This window comes from Emys orbicularis, chromosome 12, assembly GCF_028017835.1.
Source record: "Emys orbicularis isolate rEmyOrb1 chromosome 12, rEmyOrb1.hap1, whole genome shotgun sequence".
NCBI classification, from domain to species: Eukaryota; Metazoa; Chordata; order Testudines; family Emydidae; genus Emys; species Emys orbicularis.
This window is the reverse complement of record NC_088694.1, coordinates 19171014-19194248: the sequence shown is the minus strand read 5'-3', so window position 1 is coordinate 19194248 and position 23235 is coordinate 19171014. Positions and strand designations below refer to the sequence as shown.

General features: G+C 43.8%; 1 protein-coding gene across 1 annotated transcript in view; it reads right to left on the bottom strand.

Moving 5' to 3' along the window:
- Nucleotides 1-1593: 1593 nt before the first annotated feature.
- The window catches only part of SLC13A3 (solute carrier family 13 member 3), a 45015-nt gene continuing 23373 nt past the window's right edge, over nucleotides 1594-23235 (bottom strand). The window contains exons 7-13 of the mRNA XM_065414386.1: nucleotides 19326-19421; nucleotides 16888-16992; nucleotides 15670-15767; nucleotides 14684-14796; nucleotides 14188-14349; nucleotides 11521-11658; nucleotides 1594-1779 (exon numbers count right to left, since the gene is read on the bottom strand). Coding sequence (XP_065270458.1) covers nucleotides 1594-1779; nucleotides 11521-11658; nucleotides 14188-14349; nucleotides 14684-14796; nucleotides 15670-15767; nucleotides 16888-16992; nucleotides 19326-19421 — 898 coding nt within the window. The remainder of the gene's footprint in view (nucleotides 1780-11520; nucleotides 11659-14187; nucleotides 14350-14683; nucleotides 14797-15669; nucleotides 15768-16887; nucleotides 16993-19325; nucleotides 19422-23235) is intronic.

Here is a 23235-nt window from a genome sequence, read left to right as displayed (position 1 = left end):
CTGGGGCGAGTGAGAGGACCCTCAGACCCCACGTTTCTCCCCTGGCTTCACAGATAAAACATAACACAGTGGCACGCTAATGAATGCATTTTATTGTACAAGTTCCCTAATCACGAGGACTTTGTCTCAACATCAGCTGAGTTCCATGTTCGGTCAGTTTTGGTTTCAAGTTGACCCCTCTGGAAACATCCATACTGTGATGTAATCAATATAGTTTTCACAGCAACAGCAGCAACTGCGATTAAAGAGAGAATTGGGTCTGATGGATAAATTACCCTGTCTGCTCTCAGAGCCGACACTGAATCTTTTGAGTAACTCAAGGGAAAACTGAGCTAGACCTCAGCTGGTGTAAATCAGTTTACTTCCGTCGATGCCATTGGTGCTATGCCAGTTTACACCAGCTGGGAATCTGGTCCAGTTGAATCCAACATCTGTATCAGTGCAAGGATTCCCTCGCTAACCCTCCCCAAAGCACCATATCAGACTCCTCATCTTTCAACCCATCTGTTTCAAATACTGATCTTTCATTAAATAGTCAGAGTTTTAAACAAACAAAATACAAGTGTTTGGATAAAATGGTGATGAAAATCATGCTCAATTTGCAAATCCTTTCATTGAAAGTACCCAAGCAATCAGATAAAAGAATCAAACTCCGTTTCACAAAAATGTCAACATTCCTCTGCGAACAGTCTACTGACTTGTGACTCAACAGCATTGTCATGAGTAGGTCAACCTCAAACCTCAGTTAAACGAAGTTCACCAACTTAAGAATAGCCACATAAACCACTGGTGTCAAGCCCCCGATAGACACAGAGTTACAGCAGGAGTGAATATGGCCACAAATCTCTGCCTTTCCAGTCAGTACAAAAGTATTAGTGAAAATTATTGTCTTGGGTTTTAAAATAATTCCCAAGCTAATTAATGTGTTTGGAAACCTATTGTTACCAAATGCCCACTGTGGAGCAACACACCAAATTCTGGCTAGACTCAGTCATAGTCTCCTGAATTATCCTTTCATAAGCTGAAGAAATAGTCTTCATACTACATGATACAATTACTTGTGAAATCCTTGTGAAAACTTGACCCCTAACAAGTGTTCTAGAATCACAGGGATCAAGCATGGCCCCCCTCTGAGCCTGGTTCTGATACCCTGATTCAAGTTGCGTAGCACCTGAAATGGTCCCATTGACTTCACTCATGGGAGTAAGGATACCATCCAGCATGAGTTAGGGTATCAGAAACTAGCCCACTGAAGTTAACAGCAAAACTCCCATAGATTTCACCAGGAGTGGCATTTACCCTGGAAATGTTAGAGACTTACTTGGTCATCCATGTAATACACCTCTACTAATGAAGAACAAAGTTTTCTAAAACTGTTTGATAGGTATCTGTGGGGGAGGAGCCAAATCTTCCAAGATCCCCACCCCAAAAATTACGTAGTGACAATGAATAATATTTATACAAATAAAATAAAATGAATGGAAAGTCCTGTGCAACGTGAGCAGCAACATGGCCTTTGTCCTGTGCGTACACTCTGGCGATTCCAGTGCCCCAGTCCTAAGCGAGTGAGTCCCACCTATGACCTGGCTTTGTTCATATTTTATTTAGCGAGCTTAAAGTAACATTCTTCACATCCAGCAAGAGGGACGTGATGTTCTCTCCATGGATGTTGGCCCACGCAGGGAAGGTGTCCAGCTGGAAGATGCTCTTGGCCCATGTGTTTATAGCCAAGCTAAGGAGCAGAACACCCATAAGATTCATGAGCAGCCCAGTTCTCGCCTGTGAAAGAAATGCAGATACATTATACTTGCATTTAGCCTGGAAATCCTGAGCATGCGAAGCAAGGACCCACGCTTGCCAGCCCTGAGGACTGACTGCACATGAACGAACATTACAATAAAGAGGAGTTTAATTAACATTTCATCTGGATTTTCTCAAGCCGGGGACCCCACTCCCAAATGCTGACTTAGGTCCTCATCCATCAAAGCACATGAGCTTTAGCACATGGTTAACTTTAAGCACATGAGTAGTCAACAAAACTGTTCTCATACTTAACACATGCTCAAACACATTGGTGAATTGGGGCCTGATCCTGTGCCAGTGGTATCAATGAAATTTTAGCCATTGTTGGTGCAGGATCAGGGCCGGAGAGCCAAGGAGTACATGCAGCTTCCATTGCTGTCTTCACTGAAAGCAGTGGGTGTTCAAAACTTTCCAGGATCAGGCTTTGGAAAAGCCTCTCTAACGTCCCAGTAAATGGAGTGTGTATGTGTTTGTTTTAAGTTTCATTTCTGCAGAAGGAAAGGTTTCTCTTACAAGTCAGCTGAGCATCAGGGAACTGAGAATCCAACTTAAAGAGTCTGTGGATCAGGGCCGCCCGGGGGGGGGGGGAGGCAAGTGGGGCAATTTGCCCCGGGCCCCGCAAGGGCCCCACAAGCCCTGGCCCGGCGGCGGTCTGGGCTTCGGCAGCATTTCGGTGGGGGGTGTCTTTCAGTGCTGCCAAAGACGCGGAGCAACTGAAGGGCCCCCCGCCACCGAAACGCCGCCGAAGACCCAGACCGCCGCCGGGTGAGTACAAGCACCGCAGCTCCCCCTGCTTTGCCCCAGGCCCCCTGAATCCTCCAGCAGCCCTGCTGTGAATGAAAAAGCACTTTCTGTCTTTAAGCCCCTGTCTGTAATACAATCAGTGTCCATGTTCAGGGAATGAGTGAAACCACAGACATTTTTAGCCAATTAATACGAACAAGCAATTCTGTAAAGCTACAGCAATATGGAGGCAAAGAGTGAAAGCTGAATAAAATTAATAATCAAAGGTTAGGTGTGAACTTCTTAGCAAAGAAAACCACCAGAGCCCCTTACCAATATGTAAAGACAACAGGAGCTTGAGTTGATAAACAGCTGAATTTCAAAAGGAGTTAGGCTTTCTCCCAAAGCCTTTGCTCAGTTTTCACTCAGGCAAAACTCCCATTGGCTTCAGCCTAAGTAAAAGTGAGAAGGAGCCTCAGGACTTGGCTCACTGTTTCCAAAGCAACTGACTCTCACTTCTCTCAATGCAAAGGCACAAACTCATACAACCATGGCAACTGTTAAACCTCAGTCTAAACCAGGGCAACGGGTGGTGTACAAAGGGAGAGAGAGAACAGGCTTGAATGGCCGGATGCTATTGTAGCAGCTCCAGAAGAAGGCACGTCATCACACTTTTAACCGTAAGGAGGCTGGGGTAGAGCGGGGCGAAAGAAAGTCAGAGGACGTGAAGGAATGCTGAACTCTGTTGGGCTAAGCACGTTGAGGTTATTGGGTAAGCCTGTGCCACTGAAAGGGACTTTCACAAATTGCACTTTCATTCCATAGTCACAGAACATCACAGCAAAGTCATAAAACTTGCTCCTTCTTGGGGCCAGCCAAGGGCAGGACACAAGCTTGGGAAACAAGCCGACATCCAGGCAAGCTGACCTGTCAACAAAAATGGGAGCAAACTGGGTTTCTATCATTTCACATTAAGTTAAAGGGGATGTGATTAAGGGTGACAGTCTCTAAACTGAGCTAACCCTAAAAATAACCATCAACCCCTCCCATAGATAAAATCCCAACTTCTCAACTGAGCCATAGACCCGGGTGCATGCACATAAACTTGGCTTCCTCTTATTCCACCAGCCCACTGTTTGGTGAGTGAGCAGCATATTTAAACATAAGAGTGTAAGATCAGATCCCTGCTCAGCAACATGAATCTTTTAATCTCTGAAGTTCCTCTTCTTTAACCACTTTGGCACTAGCCCTTCACCCTCTGGCTCCTTTGCGAAAGGCTAATCCAGGCAGCTAGATTCCCATGGCTTCCAATAGGAAAAATGAACCTCATCTCATTGCATGCAGCAGCCACTGTTGCAGAGCCTTAAGGATTGATCCTATACAGGACAGAGTGTGGCACATATTACCACAAGGTAAAATTTGCTGAACAAGATGTGGGGGGCACAGAGAACCCCAACCCTGTATTAATGAGTGCTACTGTCTGAGCACCAAGGCTAGAGAGGAGAGTGAGTTGCTTAAAGTGCCTCATTAGTGCCTCATTCAGCGGCGAACAGCAGAGGCTAACAGAGGGAGTTTGCCTGGGAGCTGTCCGAGAGGAGGTACGCTAAGTGCTGCATTAGGGGGGCTGTGTTGGTGAGTATCTGAGTGTCTGTTGCTGGGACAGTTTGTCAGTTTGACCGTGTGCTTGATTGCTTGCTTGTTTGTTTGAAAAGTGTGAATTGGGAGTGCTTTGTTCCAGGTGGGCCTTGAGTGGGCCTGACTGGTATATAAGGGCAGTCAGCAGCGAACCAGCTGAGCGGCGAACAGCAGAGGCTAACAGAGGGAGTTCGCCTGGAGAGAGCTCACTGAGGCTTTCATCTGCAGGTTTCTCTGAGTAGTTCTTGCAACAGCTGAGGAAGCTCTTAAGAGGAAGGTGATATGGAAGGTGAGCGATCAGCTGTTGTAACCTGCACAGGTTGTGCCATGTTTGTCTTTCTTCCACAGGACAGAAGCGACTTTGTCTGTACAAAGTGCAAGCTGGTCTCCATATTGGAAGAGAAGGTTCGAGGTCTGGAGAAACGAGTATCGACTCTGTGTTGCATAAGGGAAAATGAAGATTTCCTGGACAGACGTCAGGAGAAGCTTCTACGGCCACAATGTTCTGAAGATTCAGAGCAGGCGCAGCAGGGACAGACGGATGATGAAGAAGTTTGGCAGCATGTGACCTCCAGAAGGAGAAAGAGGAGCGTCCATGTACCAGCAATGGAGATACAGGTGAGCAATCGTTTCCATGTTCTCTCTACAGGTACTAATGCGGAGAGTGGAGTAGATGACCCATCTGAGGGAAGGGAGCAGAAGGAGACTCCACCGATTGGAAGGCAAAAGATGCACTGTCCTAGGGATGGGGGTTCCACGACCACCACTCCCAAGAGGAGGAGGAGGGTGGTGGTGGTCGGGGACTCCCTCCTCAGGGGGACTGAGTCATCTATCTGCCGCCCCGACCGGGAAAACCGAGAGGTCTGCTGCTTGCCAGGAGCTAGGATACACGATGTGACGGAGAGACTGCCGAGACTCATCAAGCCCTCGGATCGCTACCCCTTCCTGCTTCTCCACGTGGGCACCAATGATACTGCCAAGAATGACCTTGAGCGGATCACTGCAGACTACGTGGCTCTGGGAAGAAGGATAAAGGAGTTTGCGGCGCAAGTGGTGTTCTCGTCCATCCTCCCTGTGCAAGGAAAAGGCCTAGGTAGAGACCATCGAATCGTGGAAGTCAACGAATGGCTACGCAGGTGGTGTCGGAGAGAAGGCTTTGGATTCTTCGACCATGGGATGGTGTTCCAAGAAGGAGGAGTGCTGGGCAGGGTCGGGCTCCACCTAACGAAGAGAGGGAAGAGCATCTTCGCCAGCAGGCTGGCTAACCTAGTGAGGAGGGCTTTAAACTAGGTTCACCGGGGGAAGGAGACCAAAGCCCTGAGGTAAGTAGGGAAATGGGATCCTGGGAGGAAGCACAAGCAGGAGAGCACAAGAGGGGAGGACTCCTGTCTCATACTGAGAAAGAGGGACGATCAGTGAGTTATCTTAAGTGCCTATACACAAATGCAAGAAGCCGGGGAAACAAGCAGGGAGAACTGGAAGTCCTGGCACAGTCAGGGAACTATGATGCGATTGGAATAACAGAGACTTGGTGGGATAACTCACATGACTGGAGTACTATCATGGATGGATATAAACTGTTCAGGAAGGACAGGCAGGGCAGAAAAGGTGGGGGAGTTGCGTTGTAAGTAAGAGAGGAGTATGACTGCTCAGAGCTCCGGTATGAAACTGCAGAAAAACCTGAGTGTCTCTGGATAAAGTTGAGAAGTGTGAGCAACAAGGGTGATGTCGTGGTCGGAGTCTGCTATAGACCACCAGACCAGGGGGATGAGGTGGACGAGGCTTTCTTCTGGCAACTAGCAGAAGTTGCTAGATCGCAGGCCCTGGTTCTCATGGGAGACGTTAATCACCCTGATATCTGCTGGGAGAGCAATACAGCGGTGCACAGACAATCCAGGAAGTTTTTGGAAAGTGTAGGGGACAATTTCCTGGTGCAAGTGCTGGAGGAACCAACTAAGGGCAGAGCTTTTCTTGACCTGCTGCTCACAAACAGGGAAGAATTAGTAGGGGAAGCAAAAGTGGATGGGAACCTGGGAGGCAGTGACCATGAGATGGTCGAGTTCAGGATCCTGACACAAGGAAGAAAGGAGAGCAGCAGAATACGGACCCTGGACTTCAGAAAAGCAGACTTTGACTCCCTCAGGGAACAGATGGGCAGGATCCCCTGGGAGAATAACATGAAGGGCAAAGGGGTCCAGGAGAGCTGGCTGTATTTTAAAGAATCCTTATTGCGGTTGCAGGAACAAACCATCCCGATGTGTAGAAAGAATAGTAAATATGGCAGGCGACCAGCTTGGCTAAACAGTGAAATCCTTGCTGATCTTAAACGCAAAGAAGAAGCTTACAAGAAGTGGAAGATTGGACAAATGACCAGGGAGGAGTATAAAAATATTGCTCAGGCATGCAGGAGTGAAATCAGGAAGGCCAAATCACACTTGGAGTTGCAGCTAGCAAGAGATGTTAAGAGTAACAAGAAGGGTTTCTTCAGGTATGTTAGCAACAAGAAGAAAGTCAAGGAAAGTGTGAGCCTCTTACTGAATGAGGGAGGCAACCTAGTGACCGAGGATGTGGAAAAAGCTAATGTACTCAATGATTTTTTTGCCTCTGTCTTCACAAACAAGGTCAGCTCCCAGACTGCTGCACTGGGCAGCACAATATGAGGAGAAGGTGACCAGCCCTCTGTGGAGAAAGAAGTGGTTCGGGACTATTTAGAAAAACTGGACGTGCACAAGTCCATGGGGCCGGATGCGCTGCATCCGAGGGTGCTAAAGGAGTTGGCGGATGAGATTGCAGAGCCATTAGCCATTATTTTTGAAAACTCATGGCGATCGGGGGAGGTCCCGGATGACTGGAAAAAGGCTAATGTAGTGCCATCTTTAAAAAAGGGAAGAAGGAGGATCCGGGGAACTACAGGCCAGTCAGCCTCACCTCAGTCCCTGGAAAAATCATGGAGCAGGTCCTCAAGGAATCAATTATGAAACACTTAGAGGAGAGGAAAGTGATCAGGAACAGTCAGCATGGATTCACCAAGGGGAAGTCGTGCCTGACTAACCTAATTGCCTTCTATGATGAGATAACTGGCTCTGTGGATGAGGGGAAAGCAGTGGATGTGTTATTCCTTGACTTTAGCAAAGCTTTTGATACGGTCTCCCACAGTATTCTTGCTGCCAAGTTAAAGAAGTATGGGCTGGATGAATGGACTGTAAGGTGGATAGAAAGCTGGCTAGATCGTCGGGCTCAACGGGTAGTGATCAATGGCTCCATGTCTAGTTGGCAGCCAGTTTCAAGCGGAGTGCCCCAAGGGTCGGTCCTGGGGCTGGTTTTGTTTAATATATTTATTAATGATCTGGAGGATGGTGTGGACTGCACTCTCAGCAAGTTTGCCGATGACACTAAACTAGGAGGCGTGGTAGATACACTAGAGGGTAGGGATCGGATACAGAGGGACCTAGACAAATTAGAGGATTGGGCCAAAAGAAACCTGATGAGGTTCAACAAGGACAAGTGCAGAGTCCTGCACTTAGGACGGAAGAATCCCATGCACAGCTACAGACTAGGGACCGAATGGCTAGGTAGCAGTTCTGCAGAAAAGGACCTAGGGGTCACAGTGGACGAGAAGCTGGATGTGAGTCAACAGTGTGCTCTTGTTGCCAAGAAGGCTAACGGCATTTTGGGCTGTATAAGTAGGTGCATTGCCAGCAGATCGAGGGACGTGATCGTTCCCCTTTATTCGACATTGGTGAGGCCTCATCTGGAGTACTGTGTCCAGTTTTGGGCCCCACACTACAAGAAGGATGTGGAAAAATTGGAAAGAGTCCAGCGGAGGGCAACAAAAATGATTAGGGGTCTGGAGCGCATGACTTATGAGGAGAGGCTGAGGGAACTGGAATTGTTTAGTCTCCAGAAGAGAAGAATGAGGGGGCATTTGATAGCAGCCTTCAACTACCTGAAGGGGGGTTCCAAAGAGGATGGAACTCGGCTGTTCTCAATGGTGGCAGATGACAGAACAAGGAGCAATGGTCTCAAGTTGCAGTGGAGGAGGTCTAGGTTGGATATTAGAAAACACTATTTCACTAGGAGGGTGGTGAAGCACTGGAATGCGTTACCTAGGGAGGTGGTGGAGTCTCCTTCCTTGGAGGTTTTTAAGGCCCGGCTTGACAAAGCCCTGGCTGGGATGATTTAGTTGGGAATTGGTCCTGCTTTGAGCAGGGGGTTGGACTAGATGACCTCCTGAGGTCCCTTCCAACCCTGATATTCTATGATTCTATGATTAGCACAACGAGGGTCATTTATATTTATTCTCTGCCCACACCCCCTCCTTTTGTTACACTGATTTTGAGAATCAGAGAGCAGGTGTGCAAAGTCATTGAGCGGTTCTGCCACTAAAGGAGTAGGACTAGCCTAGTGTGTAACCTGACTTGCCCCCACGTGGATTCCTTTGCTCATGCTTCCACTGGAGCACAATGATTTTGTGCAAGGAGGGGACACAGATAAGGAATCAAGTTGACATCCAGCCAACCTGACCTTTCAGCAAGAATGTGGTTTCCTCAAAACACCCACTCCTTTGTCTTGAAATGCCATAAACTAGAGAATCTGCCCATCCTCCCCCGACCGCTCTTCATGTACTCCTGGTGGACTGTATAAAGCACAAGCCTCTACCACTTGAGCTTAAAGGACTAAGTCTTCTAGTGGGTGGCTTTTGCAGACTCCTTAACATCACATGTGGACCAGTCACTAACGGGCTGGACAGAGACCTTCACATTTAGTGTGGATTATAAAAGCAACTGGGTTTCCCAAGCATAAGCTCAGCCATGGTAGTTGCTGAATCCAGTGCTGTGAGCATGGATGGGATCATGAGAACACTCACTCCCTGCTGCAGAACAATGAGACCTTAAGCAAAGTACTAAATCCCATTGTTGTCTGGATTTCACTCACTCAGGGCAGGATTCCTGGCAATGCTATGTGCTTCCAACTGGGCAAACTAGGTTCTGGTCCCAGATACTCACTTTTCAGGCTGGCAGAGGCTGTAAGTGATGTGAAGCTCATCCTGTGGGAGAGGGATTGCCTCAGGTCACTCTCCAGCAATCCCCTCTGGCTGAGGTAAAAAACAGTGCAGATGGGCTTTGGAAGTAGCTGTGTCTAGCCTTACTCCTGAAGGGGAGTAACTGCAACTCTGGGGTAAGAAGATGTAAGGAGAGGGAAATGGGGAGGAATCTTGAGAGAAGCCTACCCAATTTCTCATCACCTCCTTGCTTTTCACTGAGTGTTCTCCTTGCCCTTCCGCACACCAAGATGTTCTGTAATATTCAATCCCCTTCCTGGTGCGTTTCCAGTCACCCTTCTCTTCTGAAGGAAACTGAAAACAGGCCTGCTCTTTTCTCCCCAGTTCTCACTTCCTCATTTACTGAGTGTTTGTGCAAATGCTGAGAAGCACTGGGGTGTGGGCTGAGGCCCTGGGTAACCAAACCAACTTAGCAGCTAGTACCAGCGATCTCCAAACCAACCTACTACACTACGGAATCACATAAGTCTAGGTTCCTACCAAACAGGTCTAGTGATTTCTGCTCATGTTCACCGGCCTTGAGGATAAGTGTGAGAGAATGGTATGAGAATGAAAATGTTCACTTAGTGTGGCCATCACCACATAAACGCTACAGCCTGGGGAAGAACGTCTGAGCCATCTTCATGTGAATTCTAACCAGCTCTGAATGGTTGCATTTATAAGAGGGAGATCCTTTCCCCTATGTGACCATCTCCCCCTCCTCGGCCATTGCTTATAAAAATGTTTTATTCTGCAAGTCATCAAAAAGGGCTTAGTGTACCATTAAGGGTCCACAGACCACAAGTGAGGAGTTATATAAGAGGACATATGCTCAGTCTGGAGTATAGAGATGTACTAAGTTGACTCTGATGGACATTCATAGGAGTTTTGTGGTCAAGCTCTTCTGCCCAGTGAATTGAAAACATTCCCTTGGTGCTCTTTAATGTAAGGATCTACATTAAAAAACTAATAGTAATGTACAGTGTAGGATGTAAACACTTTATTGTAACTTTGCCTTAATAAGAGGTTTTTTTTTTAAAAAAAAATGCCAACAAGAATATACCTGACAGGAAAACAAAGCAAAACAAACTTAATAGTAAAATCAAAAGGAGAAGTAGCTCTTAGTGACTTTTTGTTTAGGAAATAACATGTCTCTTCATTAGTGAGGGTAATTGTTATACAGGCTGTACATTTAGTCTCTATAGAGAACTTGACAGCACATCTGAGAATTCATATACGTGTTTCCTGTTGAGTTTTGAGAGACATTAATTTTACTGCTCACTTGGAGAGCTTCATATTGTAGCTTTCTGGCTTTCCTAGACTAGTCTGTCTTTCCTCTCTCTCTGTTTCACTCTATCATCTTCCTGAATGGGAATTGCCTGGGTGATTGCTCCAAGCATATTATGTCAAATAATTCCTTCCAGATCAGAAAAGACTAAAATATTCTAGTGCAGTTGATTCGGACAGCATCTACATCAGATACCACTGGCAGTATATCCACTTAACCAATTAAAAGGAATGTAGAAACATGCACTTCACATAGAGATGGTGACTTTGACCAAGGCCTACTGGGAAATTTAGCTTGGGATGCTCAATAACTTCATGGTTTGATATTTTATTCATGATCTAGAAGATAAATCAGTGCAAAGAACCCTAGGTCACAAACAACTGCAGAACTAGTTATGTCCAACAGATGCCAAAGGTTATTTTTCACTGGAACCTGTGAAAGCCATGTAAACTTCGTTAGCAAAGGGGAAGTGCTGTAATAGAATGTGAAGAAGATAAGGTCAAGGACACTTCCGTAGGAGTCATTTAAAGGACTCATGTTCACTCTCCCAAAGTTGAGAGCAGAGATCCTTGTGACAGGTCTGATCTCAAACTCAGCAAAATGGACAGCAGGGAGATGAGCATCCCCTTGTTACAATAAATTCGTTTAATATCTAAAGGGGGAGGCAGAAAATGGATTATTTTTCAAGTTCGTGGCTCCACTTTTCACTTAGTTAAAGGTCAGACTCAGCTCTCAGTTACACAGAAGAAATTTGGGAGTAACTCCACTGAAAGCAGTTGAATTACTATGGATTTACATGTGTTTAATCAAGGGCAGAATCTGGCCCATTTTTACCTAAATAACACTTTCTAGATCTGACCGACCATGAATGAGGTTCTTTGCCTTCACACACCGCTCATAACAGAAACTGACCTTTGTGATTTTATTTTACAAAATGCTGATTTGGCAGCATATCTCGAAATTATTGTCTTAAAAACTCTTCATCTAGATGATTGTGTCTTCAGTGATTTCTGTACATAAAACAACTTACCATATCCTTGACCATCAGGTGTCCAGAAGAAAATGCAATTGAGTTCGGGGGCGTGGAGACTGGCAGCATGAAAGCGTATGAGCATCCTATAGTTCCTGGTATCATTAAATATAGGGGATTTACTTTCAGACGAATTGCCTTAAAAGAACAAAATTTAAAAAAATAACACTGTACATTAGGGGTTCTGAGCTACAATGGAGATACATCTAAGAATGCAAATAATTACAGCACTGTGCCTAGCAGAACTCAGTGATCTATGCTTTATAATAGCATATCCTGCTGTTCTATGGCTAATAACATTTTTAAAGATTATTATGCATGTTGTGCAGCACGTACTTACACTCCTTTAGCATCTTGTTTCCAAACAGTCCAATACATTAAGCAGGCCTTGTAAGCTCCCTGTGAAGTGCGCAGGTGTTGTTATCCCCATTTCACAGATAGGGAAACTGAGGCACGGAGTGGGGAAGTGATTTGCCCAGGGTCAGACAGCAGGTCAGTGGCAGAGCTTGAAATGGACACTAAGAATTCTGACTCCCGGTTGCCTGTTCTAACCACTTGAATACACAATACCCAATCCTGCAGTCACAACATCGCAAAACTACTGGTTGACTAAAACCTGAGGTCTCTTTAAATGGCCTCAGGGAGCACGGAGATGCCTGTGAGGCTGAGCCAGCGAGGGTTAAGCAACCAGCAGGCTGAGTGACCCAAAACCAACCCTTTAAGGCCATATTAGAAGAGTATTGAAATTGTATACAGGTCCATTCCTTATAGATTGTTAGCACAGGCATGTTAAATAGACTACAGTCCTTGACATGGAGGCCTGTATTGTTAGAGAATCAAGAATAGATCCTAGTTGTATTTGTCTATGTTTACCTTGTTAGAAGTTTAATGTGATCTAAATTAGCTTGTAGATGCTAAAATTCTGTTCCTGTCTTTAATGATTCATTACGATATTCTATTGATTCAGAGGTCAAAAGGGGATATTATCATTTAGACGGGACTTGTGGTGCAATAATATTATTCTTTCATTTATCTTTGAAATTTGTAGTAAACTACCTGTAAGCTGTTTGATGGTTAATTGCCCTATGCTAATGAATGCAACTAGCTACCAGTGTATGCCTAGGAATGAGGGATTAGCTTTGAAGCAACAATATACATTACCTATTCTTCAACCAAGGAAGCCCTGCTGTGAACACACCTTGCTTCAAGCTATAAAGGAAGTTTTGCATCTGATGCTTGCTATCTCAGATCTGCTTAAACTTTGACAGGGAAAATCTAAGCCTGTAAGACTGAGGTCTCCAGGTCTACTGTGGATTAACCTTGTACTTTTCATGAAGAATTTGAACAAACTCTGCACAAGAACTGCCAATTGGACTATAGCCTTTTAAACTGATTCCAGAAGGCTTTTTACAAAGCAGCAACCTCACCATCTCTGCTGAAACTGACCTAAGAACTTTATTCATATCTGTACGTCGAATGATCTTTTAACCACAGCAACTCTCTGTCTTTTCTTTTTATTAATAAATCTTAATGAATAAGGATTGGCTATAAGCATGTATTTGGGTGAGATCTGAAATATTCATTGTCCTGGTGGGTAATGTGTCCAATCTCTTGGTAGAACTTTATATACAGTGAATAAGGTTTTTAGTAACCCTCACTATATTAGTGTTGGCTGTCTGGGTGGGAGCCAAAGGCTGGATTGCTTAAAGAGAACTGTATTTTGGCTTCTTGGTAATCAGTAAGGTATTACAGGAACTGTTTGGTTACTGGCTTGGTGAATCTAATTATAGAATAAACCACCAGTTTGGGGGATCATCTGCCCTATTCTTTGCAGTTTGCCCTGACTGTGCTATCTCAGTATAGCCCCTCCAGGGACCCTGGTCACAACCCTATACAGCTGGATGGGCCAGCTGAGATCCTAGAGACTATTGGGCCTAGTATGCAGAGGAGTGAGGTGACCCCAGGGCTGCTCAGATGATTAGTGCATCATCTGCAGCTGATGGAGGCCAGGCTGCTGCAATAGAGTGAAATGTTTTCATAGGGTACCTAGACTGTGAAGTACATGGGGCTGACTGTAGTAATTTGTGAATACTGTATGTGACCTGGTTATCGGGATAGTTACAGCATTGCTAGGTTGGGTTATTGGTTAATAGCAGGGTTGTTAGGAAACTAATAGGACGGCAACACTTTGACTCTTGATACATAACATAGTGGGATCATTAAGAGACAATGCCTGGAGCTATTTAACTGTGAAGATGCTACATCCAGGCTCCAGACAAAGTCACCAGACTTGTTTTGCCAAGGGGGTCAGATGTAGCAAAACCTGCCCGGCCCACACCCACAGGGTGGTAGGGCTTAGGGTAAGATAGACATGCGGGAGACCTTTTGTCATGTTCAAATCCTTGTTCTCTTATGTTACGCTTTGTTCCTGCGGTTCAGACAAGTCTGTCTGTCACTGTGGCCACCACAGGGCACAAGCCCCCAAAAGGAAGAACTGCAGGGGCTGAACCCAGTCAGGCCTGCTGAGTCATCATGCTGGTACACAAGGTTCTGTAGCGCAGGGCCTGGTCTGATAAGGTAAAGGCACAAGGCCTACCACCTAAGGGTGTGCGCTGAGAGAGACCACAGAGGGGTCAAAGCTGGCCCCATCATGGTGACATATCTTACCAGTTCTGCCAGGATAGGCAGGAAGATTATAATTGTGGCCGTGTTGCTGGCAAACTCTGTGAATAAGGCGATCACTATTGTGATAAGCACAACAGCCACCGCTGGCGGCACGCTCTCCAGGGGATGCAGGTGGCCTCCGATCCAGACAGACAAGCCTGACTCCTGCAGCGGGAGAGAAAATGCAGCAGGTTTTATATCTGAGTTCCTGCATTTCCATGCAAGACTCAGATCATTTCGCAGAATTGCAAACTACATATAAATAGAGATCACTTCGCCCGCCCACCTCTGAAATGCAGCCACCCTGGGGTGGGCGGGGGAGGGGGGTGCATGTTATAGCCCTTAGATGTCAGATCCAGTCACTCAACTGCCATACACTGCAGGTGCAAAATTGCAGGAGCAAAGTCAGAAGCCAAACTGATACCCTTTTAAAAACCATGGGCATAGAGTAGAATGACAGCAAGGTAACATTGATGATGGGCATCACTCCAAAAACTACCTCACATCCTTTTGCCATGGCAAATCCTCCACCGAGCAGCAAGATAATGTTCCAAGGTACAGTCTCTTGGGCCCTTCTCCAAGACAGCAAGGGCGGATTCTCAGTGTTTGATGCTAGACAGAGATCCCCACCAAACACACACACAGAGATTAACAAATAACTTGTCATCTGATACAATAGCTACGTTACTCACTAGTGTCAAAGTTAGCTGATGATCACTTAATAACGAACACATGGATATTTCAATTTCAATTAAACAGGCAGCAAAAAAGTTCTACCAGTTAAGGTTTTCTTGGGCTTTTTCTCAGCTGGTTTTTTTATTAACATAAAGGACAATTTCCTTGGTGTAATAGACATAGATATTCTCCTCTCTGACATCTGGCAGAGTACGGCAGGAGGACGTTTTCTGACATTTGTAATTTTGTGGACAAGTTCATCACCGTATTAATTTTCTACTTGCAGCTCAAAGTGGTAGGAGCTTTCTAGGAAGGAAATTGCTGTGTCTCCCCCAGAAGGTCACTTCTGAATAAGAACTCAATTGTTGTGTCATATGGAAAGGTAAACTGGTAGGGCTGTCATGTTCTGTGAACTAAGGACACCCACATTTCACCCAATGGGAGTCTGAGGACCTGCCCGGAGCCTGAAAGCAACACCTAATTTGCATGAAATGACGTAATGGCAGTTGCTTTCGTTTTGTGCTGCTTTGCTGTAAGATGAGCCCCATGGGCTTCACAAGCTGCACGTCCAATTAAGGATGAAGGTGGCCACAGCCATATGGGTAACATTTTCATAAGTGACGCAGGCACTTCGGCGCCTAAGTCTCATTGAAAGTCAATGGGACTTAGGTGCTTTTCAAAATGTTACCCCATACCTGCTGACTGAGTACCCTGCCTTACTATTATGTGCTGAGCTCCTGCAGTGTGCTCACCTTATAGAGAACACAGAAGAAGGGGACAGAGTCCCTACCCCAAGGGCTTACAACCTACCTTTTAAGTCAAACCACCATTTACAGGATGGTCTTTGTGAAGGGAAGAAGAACAGTATGGTCACTATGGCGACTCCAGTAACCGCATCTGAGACAAACCTGTCCAGGAGGAGCAGAAACACTTGTAAGCAGCAAAAGTCTTGAGATTTGTAAAGTTTACAAAAATTGGGATTTACCAAAGAGGATTAGGATTTTGCATCAGCAATACTCATTGTTCATGATTCATTTTTTTAAAATTCCCCTCTGAGCTACATTTCTAAGATTGGCTGTGACTCCTTTAGAAAACTGATCAGAGACACTGAAAACACAAAAACCTGGTTTTAAAAAAACAGGGAGGGGGGGGCAGTGCTGGCTGCTCGAATGACTGAATCACTTTCCGTTGTTAGAGTTTGTGAGAAGAATACCGATTATGGAGGTCTGGGGAGATTGCCTAAGCTGGTTGCAGGGAAGTAGAAAAATCAGATCACTGGCCTTTTTTGGTTATGATCTCTTTGTAAAATGCTCAGCTTCTAAAATGAAGAGCATGATATAAAAACTCTAGGCCCCAATTCAGCAAAGCATTTAAGCTTTAACTTTAAGTAACTGTTAAATATTGAGAACAAAATTAATCTGTGAAGTATGTACTTGATTCCCATTAGAGCCAAGCATGTGGTGAACTCCTTTTCTGAATATGAATAGTCTGTTGAACTGTATCCCTAGAGAAATAGAGCTGGGCTCTTTTCTGTGCAGAAACAACTCACTCTCGCTCTGTGAGTATTATTATTATTGCCTTTATGGTTCTTAATCTTTGTCTTCACATAAGAAAGGTCTGGATGTCACAACAGAGAAAAGGTTGCAAAGAAGAGAGAAAAGCACTAAGGGGTGAACTCTTGCAGCCTTTATTCAACCCAAACCTGCACTGAACTCAATGGCCTGCCCAAAGACTTCAGGACTTGGCCCTAAATGTATCAATAGGTAACATTCCCAGAGCTCAGGCCATAGGGCTGTCAGGAAATAGATGTGAGCATTTTCAATACTAACATCCCACTAGGCTTCCACTACCTCCTCTTGGAAACATAAACAATTAAAATGGTTCTAGAGAGATACATAAGGCTCAGCTCCATTTACTCCTTGAAACCTGGACAACAGTATAAACAAGGACAATGGAAAACACAGGGATCTCAAAAGCCTGGAAATACTATTGAAAAAATGTTACAATGGATTGAAAATAGAATCTTACCCAGGAGTGAATAAACTTGCCCAACCTGGGATGAATTTTGGGTCCCGGGAGAACAGCAGGATTGCAAACAAGCAGAAGAGGAAGAGAACTGCCCGTTCTGCAAACCTAAGGTGTAAGGAGATGCAATTAAAATCTAGTCATGCTAATGAAGTGAACATGAGTTACCTTTCCCGGGTCACCTTTAACTGCTAGTGATGATTTCACTACATTTCAAGCCTTAGCTTAGAAAGGTGAAACTTCACGCATGACACATGGGGACTTTCCCTCTCTGAGAGCAGAATGTAGACTGTATCCCCTACTGACGGTGTGAATAACTGACAGCTGATGAGGGAGGGGATCTTCCAATTGCAGTAACATCTGCTATTGTTAATATTTCTAGTAAGGACCCGGGGGTAAAATCCTGACCTGAATGAAGTCAGTGACATAACTCCCATTGAATTCAGTGGAGCTCGGATTTGACCAAGACACGTCCAAAATATTGCCTTAAAACCTCTCAAAGACACAAGGAAGGAGGGATACTTAAACCACTGAGAAGAAATCACTTGGGTTGAATTTAAGCTAATCAAATTTGTAGCACATGGCTTAATGGGCTTTCTCTGCTCCTAAAACTCAAAGTGGGACTTTGATTCTTACAATGACATTTTGCAGGCTGGTCCATAATGTACTGAAGGGAAAAAAATAAACCAATTTCTTTCATTTAGAGCACACAAGAATAATAATTAGAATGTTTGTTTGTGCTGCGCTACCTACATCAGTGAACCCTCGCAATATCTCTGTGAGTAATGCTGGGCGATTTTTTTTTTTTTTTTGGCAAACAGTAAATTCACTTTAAAAAATGCATTTTGGGGGATACTGAAACTATCAGTGAATTCAGGTCAAATTCAGCCAATACTTTTGGCAGAATAAATGGATTATTTTCCCCCAAAAAACAGTCAAAATGGTTTATTTTGACTATTTTGAAACAAAACATTGAGGACTTGTCTAGACCAAGAGTTAATGTGCAGCAAGCTGGTGTGGAAAACTACAGCACACTAGGCTGCCACACAGGAACTGTCCGCATGGACTCTGCTGCCACTCACTAAAAGTGCCATAGTGTGCTTGCATCTGCTCCCGCGTCAAGGCAGTGTAGGTAAAAGAGCACTAGAGAACCTTTAGTGAGCTGCAGCAGGGTCGACACAGACAGGGCATCTATACCCCAGCTGGCTGCTTGCTAGCTGTTTGTCTAGACAAGCCCTTAGACCTTTTGTTTCAAAATATAGCTATATTTATAAGGATGAGAACCACCAAAAATTCAACAAAAAAACCCCAAAATAATCCATTTCAGATCAAAAAACACCCCAAAACCAAAACAAAAAGCTGGAAAAATGGGTTGTTTCATTTCAGGTGTTTTTTGATCCAAAATTAATTTTGGAGGGGTTTGGTTCCAGCAAAAAAAAACCCAAAGAAATTCAGCTTCAATTTGAAACAAACAGATCTTTTTTTGTTATATTGGCCAAACTGAAACGTCCGTTGTTCGCTCAGCTCTCTCTGTGAGTATGGAAACGCTATTTTACAAATGGGGAAACTGAGACGCAGCAAAAGTAAGACCTACATTTTCAGAAATATCCACTAACTTTGGTTGCCTAGATTTTTAGTGTCCAATTTGAAACAGATAGGGCCTGATATTCAATTTTCCTGCTATACATCTTTTTCTGGCATTTCATTCTGTAAGTTTAAACATCTCTGATGCCCTTCCACCCACTCTCCAATATGTAAAAGTTCCTCAGGATTTGTTCAAAAAACTGTATTGAAATATCAATACAGATCTGGCTTAATCTAACCAAAGCCAGAAATAGCAGAGTTATGCCTGAAACGCCATCCTGGGAAGTCGAAAACATCTTGTTTTCTCTTCACATGACTGATTAATAGATCTCAGAGAATAATTCACAATGAATAATGTATTCCACAAAAATTCATCTAATTTTCTGTTCACAAATTGCCCACAAACAGATCAGAAAATAATTGAATTATATTCTTTATATTCATCATGACTCTGTTCAGCAAATAATACCTGCTCTGCAGACCATTCCTAAACAGCTTTCCATGAATATTAAAAATTCACACTGTATTGGCTAGTTACATAAGTCACATGATATTGTTTCTGTTTCCTGATTAAAAGACTTACAGTGTGTAATTAAGACAGCATAAATTGGCATCTACAATTTAAAACTGGCATTTGTGGAATATTTGAGCTACATGTTTGTTATCTGCAATTATCTGCATTAGCAAAGACAGAGCAACTGAATGTTTGAGGAAAACAAACTCAAAATGGTCACACATACTAACAAATGGAAATTCACTGACAAATTCTAACAGATATCCTCAGTTTCCCTCCCCAGAAATGTTGTTTCCAGCCCGGTTGATTTCTCTGTCATTTTTGTTCCCTTTTTGCGACTCACTTCATTGGCCCCAGTTTCTGATAATCCTCCTTTATGACTCCTCGGGCTCGGTCTTCTGCATCCATTCTTATTTCTGACTTTTTCTTTCTGCAATGCCTACCAACACAGAAATCACATCCACCACTCATTTCCGCAGGTTCATATGGGAACTCAAACACTGATGTTCATGTTTACTATTCCTGCACACACCTATACAGGGCATGCACAGAGTGGCTGCAGGGAAGGCTTAGGAGGATAAAGGGTTCAGCATGGGCCAGTGATTTCAGAAAACCAGTATCATATGGATCCATTTAATAATATAGTACATACTTCCAGTCTCTTAGATAGACTTCCCATCTCTCAGACAAGTTATATATAATGCCACAAATAATATTAATGACACCCTTACTCAAACTGAGTTGTACCTTACCTGGCGTATAGACCTGTAAACATCAGTGGGACTACTCATGTAGTAATATGGCACTCAATGTGAGTAAAGGTGGCAAAATCTAGCCATTAATGTATTGGACAGTGGATATTATAGCTCGATATTCCCACCCTCTCATGACAAGACACAAATGTGCTTGCAGAATCTGTGAGCACATTCATTTATGTGCACAAACGGACATTAATGCACCCAATTGTCCATATGGCATGCACAGATGGGGTGAGGCACAGGCAAAGAGATAAGCGCTCAAGTTCTGAGCAGGCGCTTTTTGATGCCTACCAGAAACGTGGCTCTAGTTACCAACAGAAAAGCTCTGGTGTTGCCTAGAAACCCTTGGGCTGAATTCTCCCTGGGTTATGAGTATGTAAATTTCATTAGTGTTCAGGATGGGGAGCAAGGTGTGTTCCTTGAGGTAGAATAGACAGTTCCTGCTCAGGGCAGGTTTAATTGTTGCAGAGGTAAAAACAGAGGAAGCCACAGGAGCCTTATCTACACTAGGGCTCTCGCTGGTGGTAATATTCCCTAGTGTAAACAAGGCCAATATTTATCCTACTTTGTGTTGCCTTTCACCCCAGGATTATGCAAAGGAGACTTTGGCCGCTACACTAAAGAAGCTTATTTGTGGTAATCACAGCCTGTGTTCACAGAGACTGTTCAGAATGTAAATGAGAGTGAAGTTGTCAGATTTGCAGATTTCATCACTTTTAGCAGATGACTGCATCAGCCACTTGATTGAGAAGAGAGCAAGGTGGGAAATAAGGATCTCCCCTCCCCTCCCTTCCCCTCCCCACCCCCACCTTCTCAAGTCACCAGCAACTTTCTGGGCAATCTCTAATTTATGCAAAGCACTCGCTGATGATAAATATGTGAGGAATTTTTAACAACAAGGGCTGGCATTTTAATATGCTTCTCTTCATTAGCCAGGCTAAGCCTTCTAAGCAGGGAACCCTGGACTCGTACACGGTCTGATTCTTAAACAGTACGTGTGCATATGAATGATATATTCATCACCAGCTGCTTCGTGTCCTATCAGTGTCATGTGGTTAAAATACATTTCTAATACTTCCTGGGACCTTGATTACATTTGAAAAGCCAGACTTACACCGTTAGATATCTGATTCTGTGATACTAAGACTGATTAATTCATTTGTTGTTTTAAATGGATGTCCAATGGTTAGATCCTTTATAAAGATGCATGTTTGACCATCCAAAAATTCCTGAGTCTCCAATAGATATTGGAGATGTCCATAAATTACATAACACATTTATTGCTGATGTTAAAGACCCACCCACCCTTTGTAACACTAACACTGAAACAAACTCAGAAGATTAAGAACCCACCTACCCCCTAATGCATTATGTAATTTATGGACAGCCCCTTACACAGTACTCTGATTCTTTTAGTAGCTGCAGCTTTACCCAAGGACATCGAGACAACCCCTTGTTATCCAAAATGCTTTTGAGTAAATGCTTTTGCTGCACCTCCCTGAGTGATGGTAGTAGGTCAACAGAAACATTCTTCTGGCGACCTATAAAAACTGCATCTACGCTGGAGATTTAGGTTTGCATAGCTGAAGCATTCAGGGGTTGGATTTTTCACACCCTTGCATGCCTAAGTTTTAAGTGTAGACCAGGCCAAAATCTGGATTCTTTAATAGGCTTTAATTTCTGTTTGTGTTTCTTTAGCTTGAGCTTTCTAGGCCCTGATCCTGCCAACACTTGTCTACACTAGAAAGTTTAATTGTACTGGTATAGTTAAAGCAGCAAAATAATCCTAGTGTTGATACAGTTGTAACTACATAAAAGTGTTTATACTGGTATAATTTACTCCAGTTCAGGGTGGGGTGTAAGGCATCTTCATACTGATATAACTACATCCGCACTAGGGTTTAGATCAGTATAACTATATTGGTTTTAAAAAAAATCATACCCCTAACCAACATAGTTACACTAGTATAACTTTTTTAGGACAGGGAATCCTTAAATACATGACTTCAGTGGGATTACTTAAAGACCCAGTTCATCAAGGCAATTCTTAACTCTTATGGAAATCAATGGGATTTAAACACACACTCAAAATTAAGCACATGCTTAAGTGCATTGCTGAATCAGACGAACAAAGTTATGTACATGCTTTCATGTTTGAAGGATCAGGGACTTACACTGGTTATTTCCTATTGCATTGAAAAAGTTCCCTAGTAATTCCTATTTTATGTGTCACTGATATAATTATATACTTGGGTAATCCTAATGTGCACCTATTTTTTTTTCCTTTTCATTTTTTCTCCTGAAGTTAAAAACCAATAAACATTAAAAAAAAAAAATTCAAAAGCGTCTCTTAGAAATTGTATATGCTCTATGCAGGATACAGAAATGTGTGTTCACTAATAACATGTGTGAAAATGGAAAGAAAAAAAGAGAGGCTTCAAAATGCTGCCAACTTCTCAACAATGCACCTGATTAAAGCACATCAAGTGCAGCATGTAGTGGAAGTTGGAGAGGACGTTGCAAGTACCCAGGTTAGGGGAAAGATTTACAATAAAACCATATTACAGATTAGTTGTAGATTAACACACTGAAAAAAAATCCCAGTGTTATGAAATCACTGACGTTTAATCCCTGTCACAAAGTAACCTCTCCAGGGGCCAAATTTTCAACCTTAAAGTGAAATCCTGAATTCAATGGAAATTTTGCCATGGACTTCAGTGGGGCCAGGATTTCACCCAGAGTCTCTAAAGACTTGCTTCTGCACTGAAGTAAATGGGAGCTTTGCCACTAACTTCCCTGGGCACAGGATCAGGTAGTAAATCTGAGCCTGCAAAACTCTATGTTCACTGACTGCACGTGCAAATCACATTGTTGTGCGTGTCAGTTGGAGGCCTAAGTGCCAGATTTGTGCACACAAACGCCCACGTGCACCTCCAAACGACTGTGTGCCCAACATTTGCAGGCTCAGATGTGCAGGCTAGTTAAAGCTAGCTGTAAATTGAGACCCTTGGGTGAGATTTTCAAAAGTGCTCGGCATTGGCCTAAATGCTCCCATTAAAGTCCATGGTAAAACTCTCCTGGATTTCAATGGGAACAGAGTTAGGCCAATGTTAAGTGCTTTTGAAAGTCCCATCTTTTGGGTCAGATCCTATATTTACCCTAATACAGGATCTGACCCAAAAGATGGGACTTTCAAAAGCACTTAACATTGGCCTAACTCTGTTCCCATTGAAATCCAGGAGAGTTTTACCATGGACTTTAATGGGAGCATTTAGGCCAAACTCTCCTGGATTTCAATGGGAACAGAGTTAGGCCAATGTTAAGTGCTTTTGAAAGTCCCATCTTTTGGGTCAGATCCTGTATTAGGGTAAATACAGGATCTGACCCAAAAGATGGGACTTTCAAAAGCACTTAACATTGGCCTAACTCTGTTCCCATTGAAATCCAGGAGAGTTTTACCATGGACTTTAATGGGAGCATTTAGGCCAATGCCGA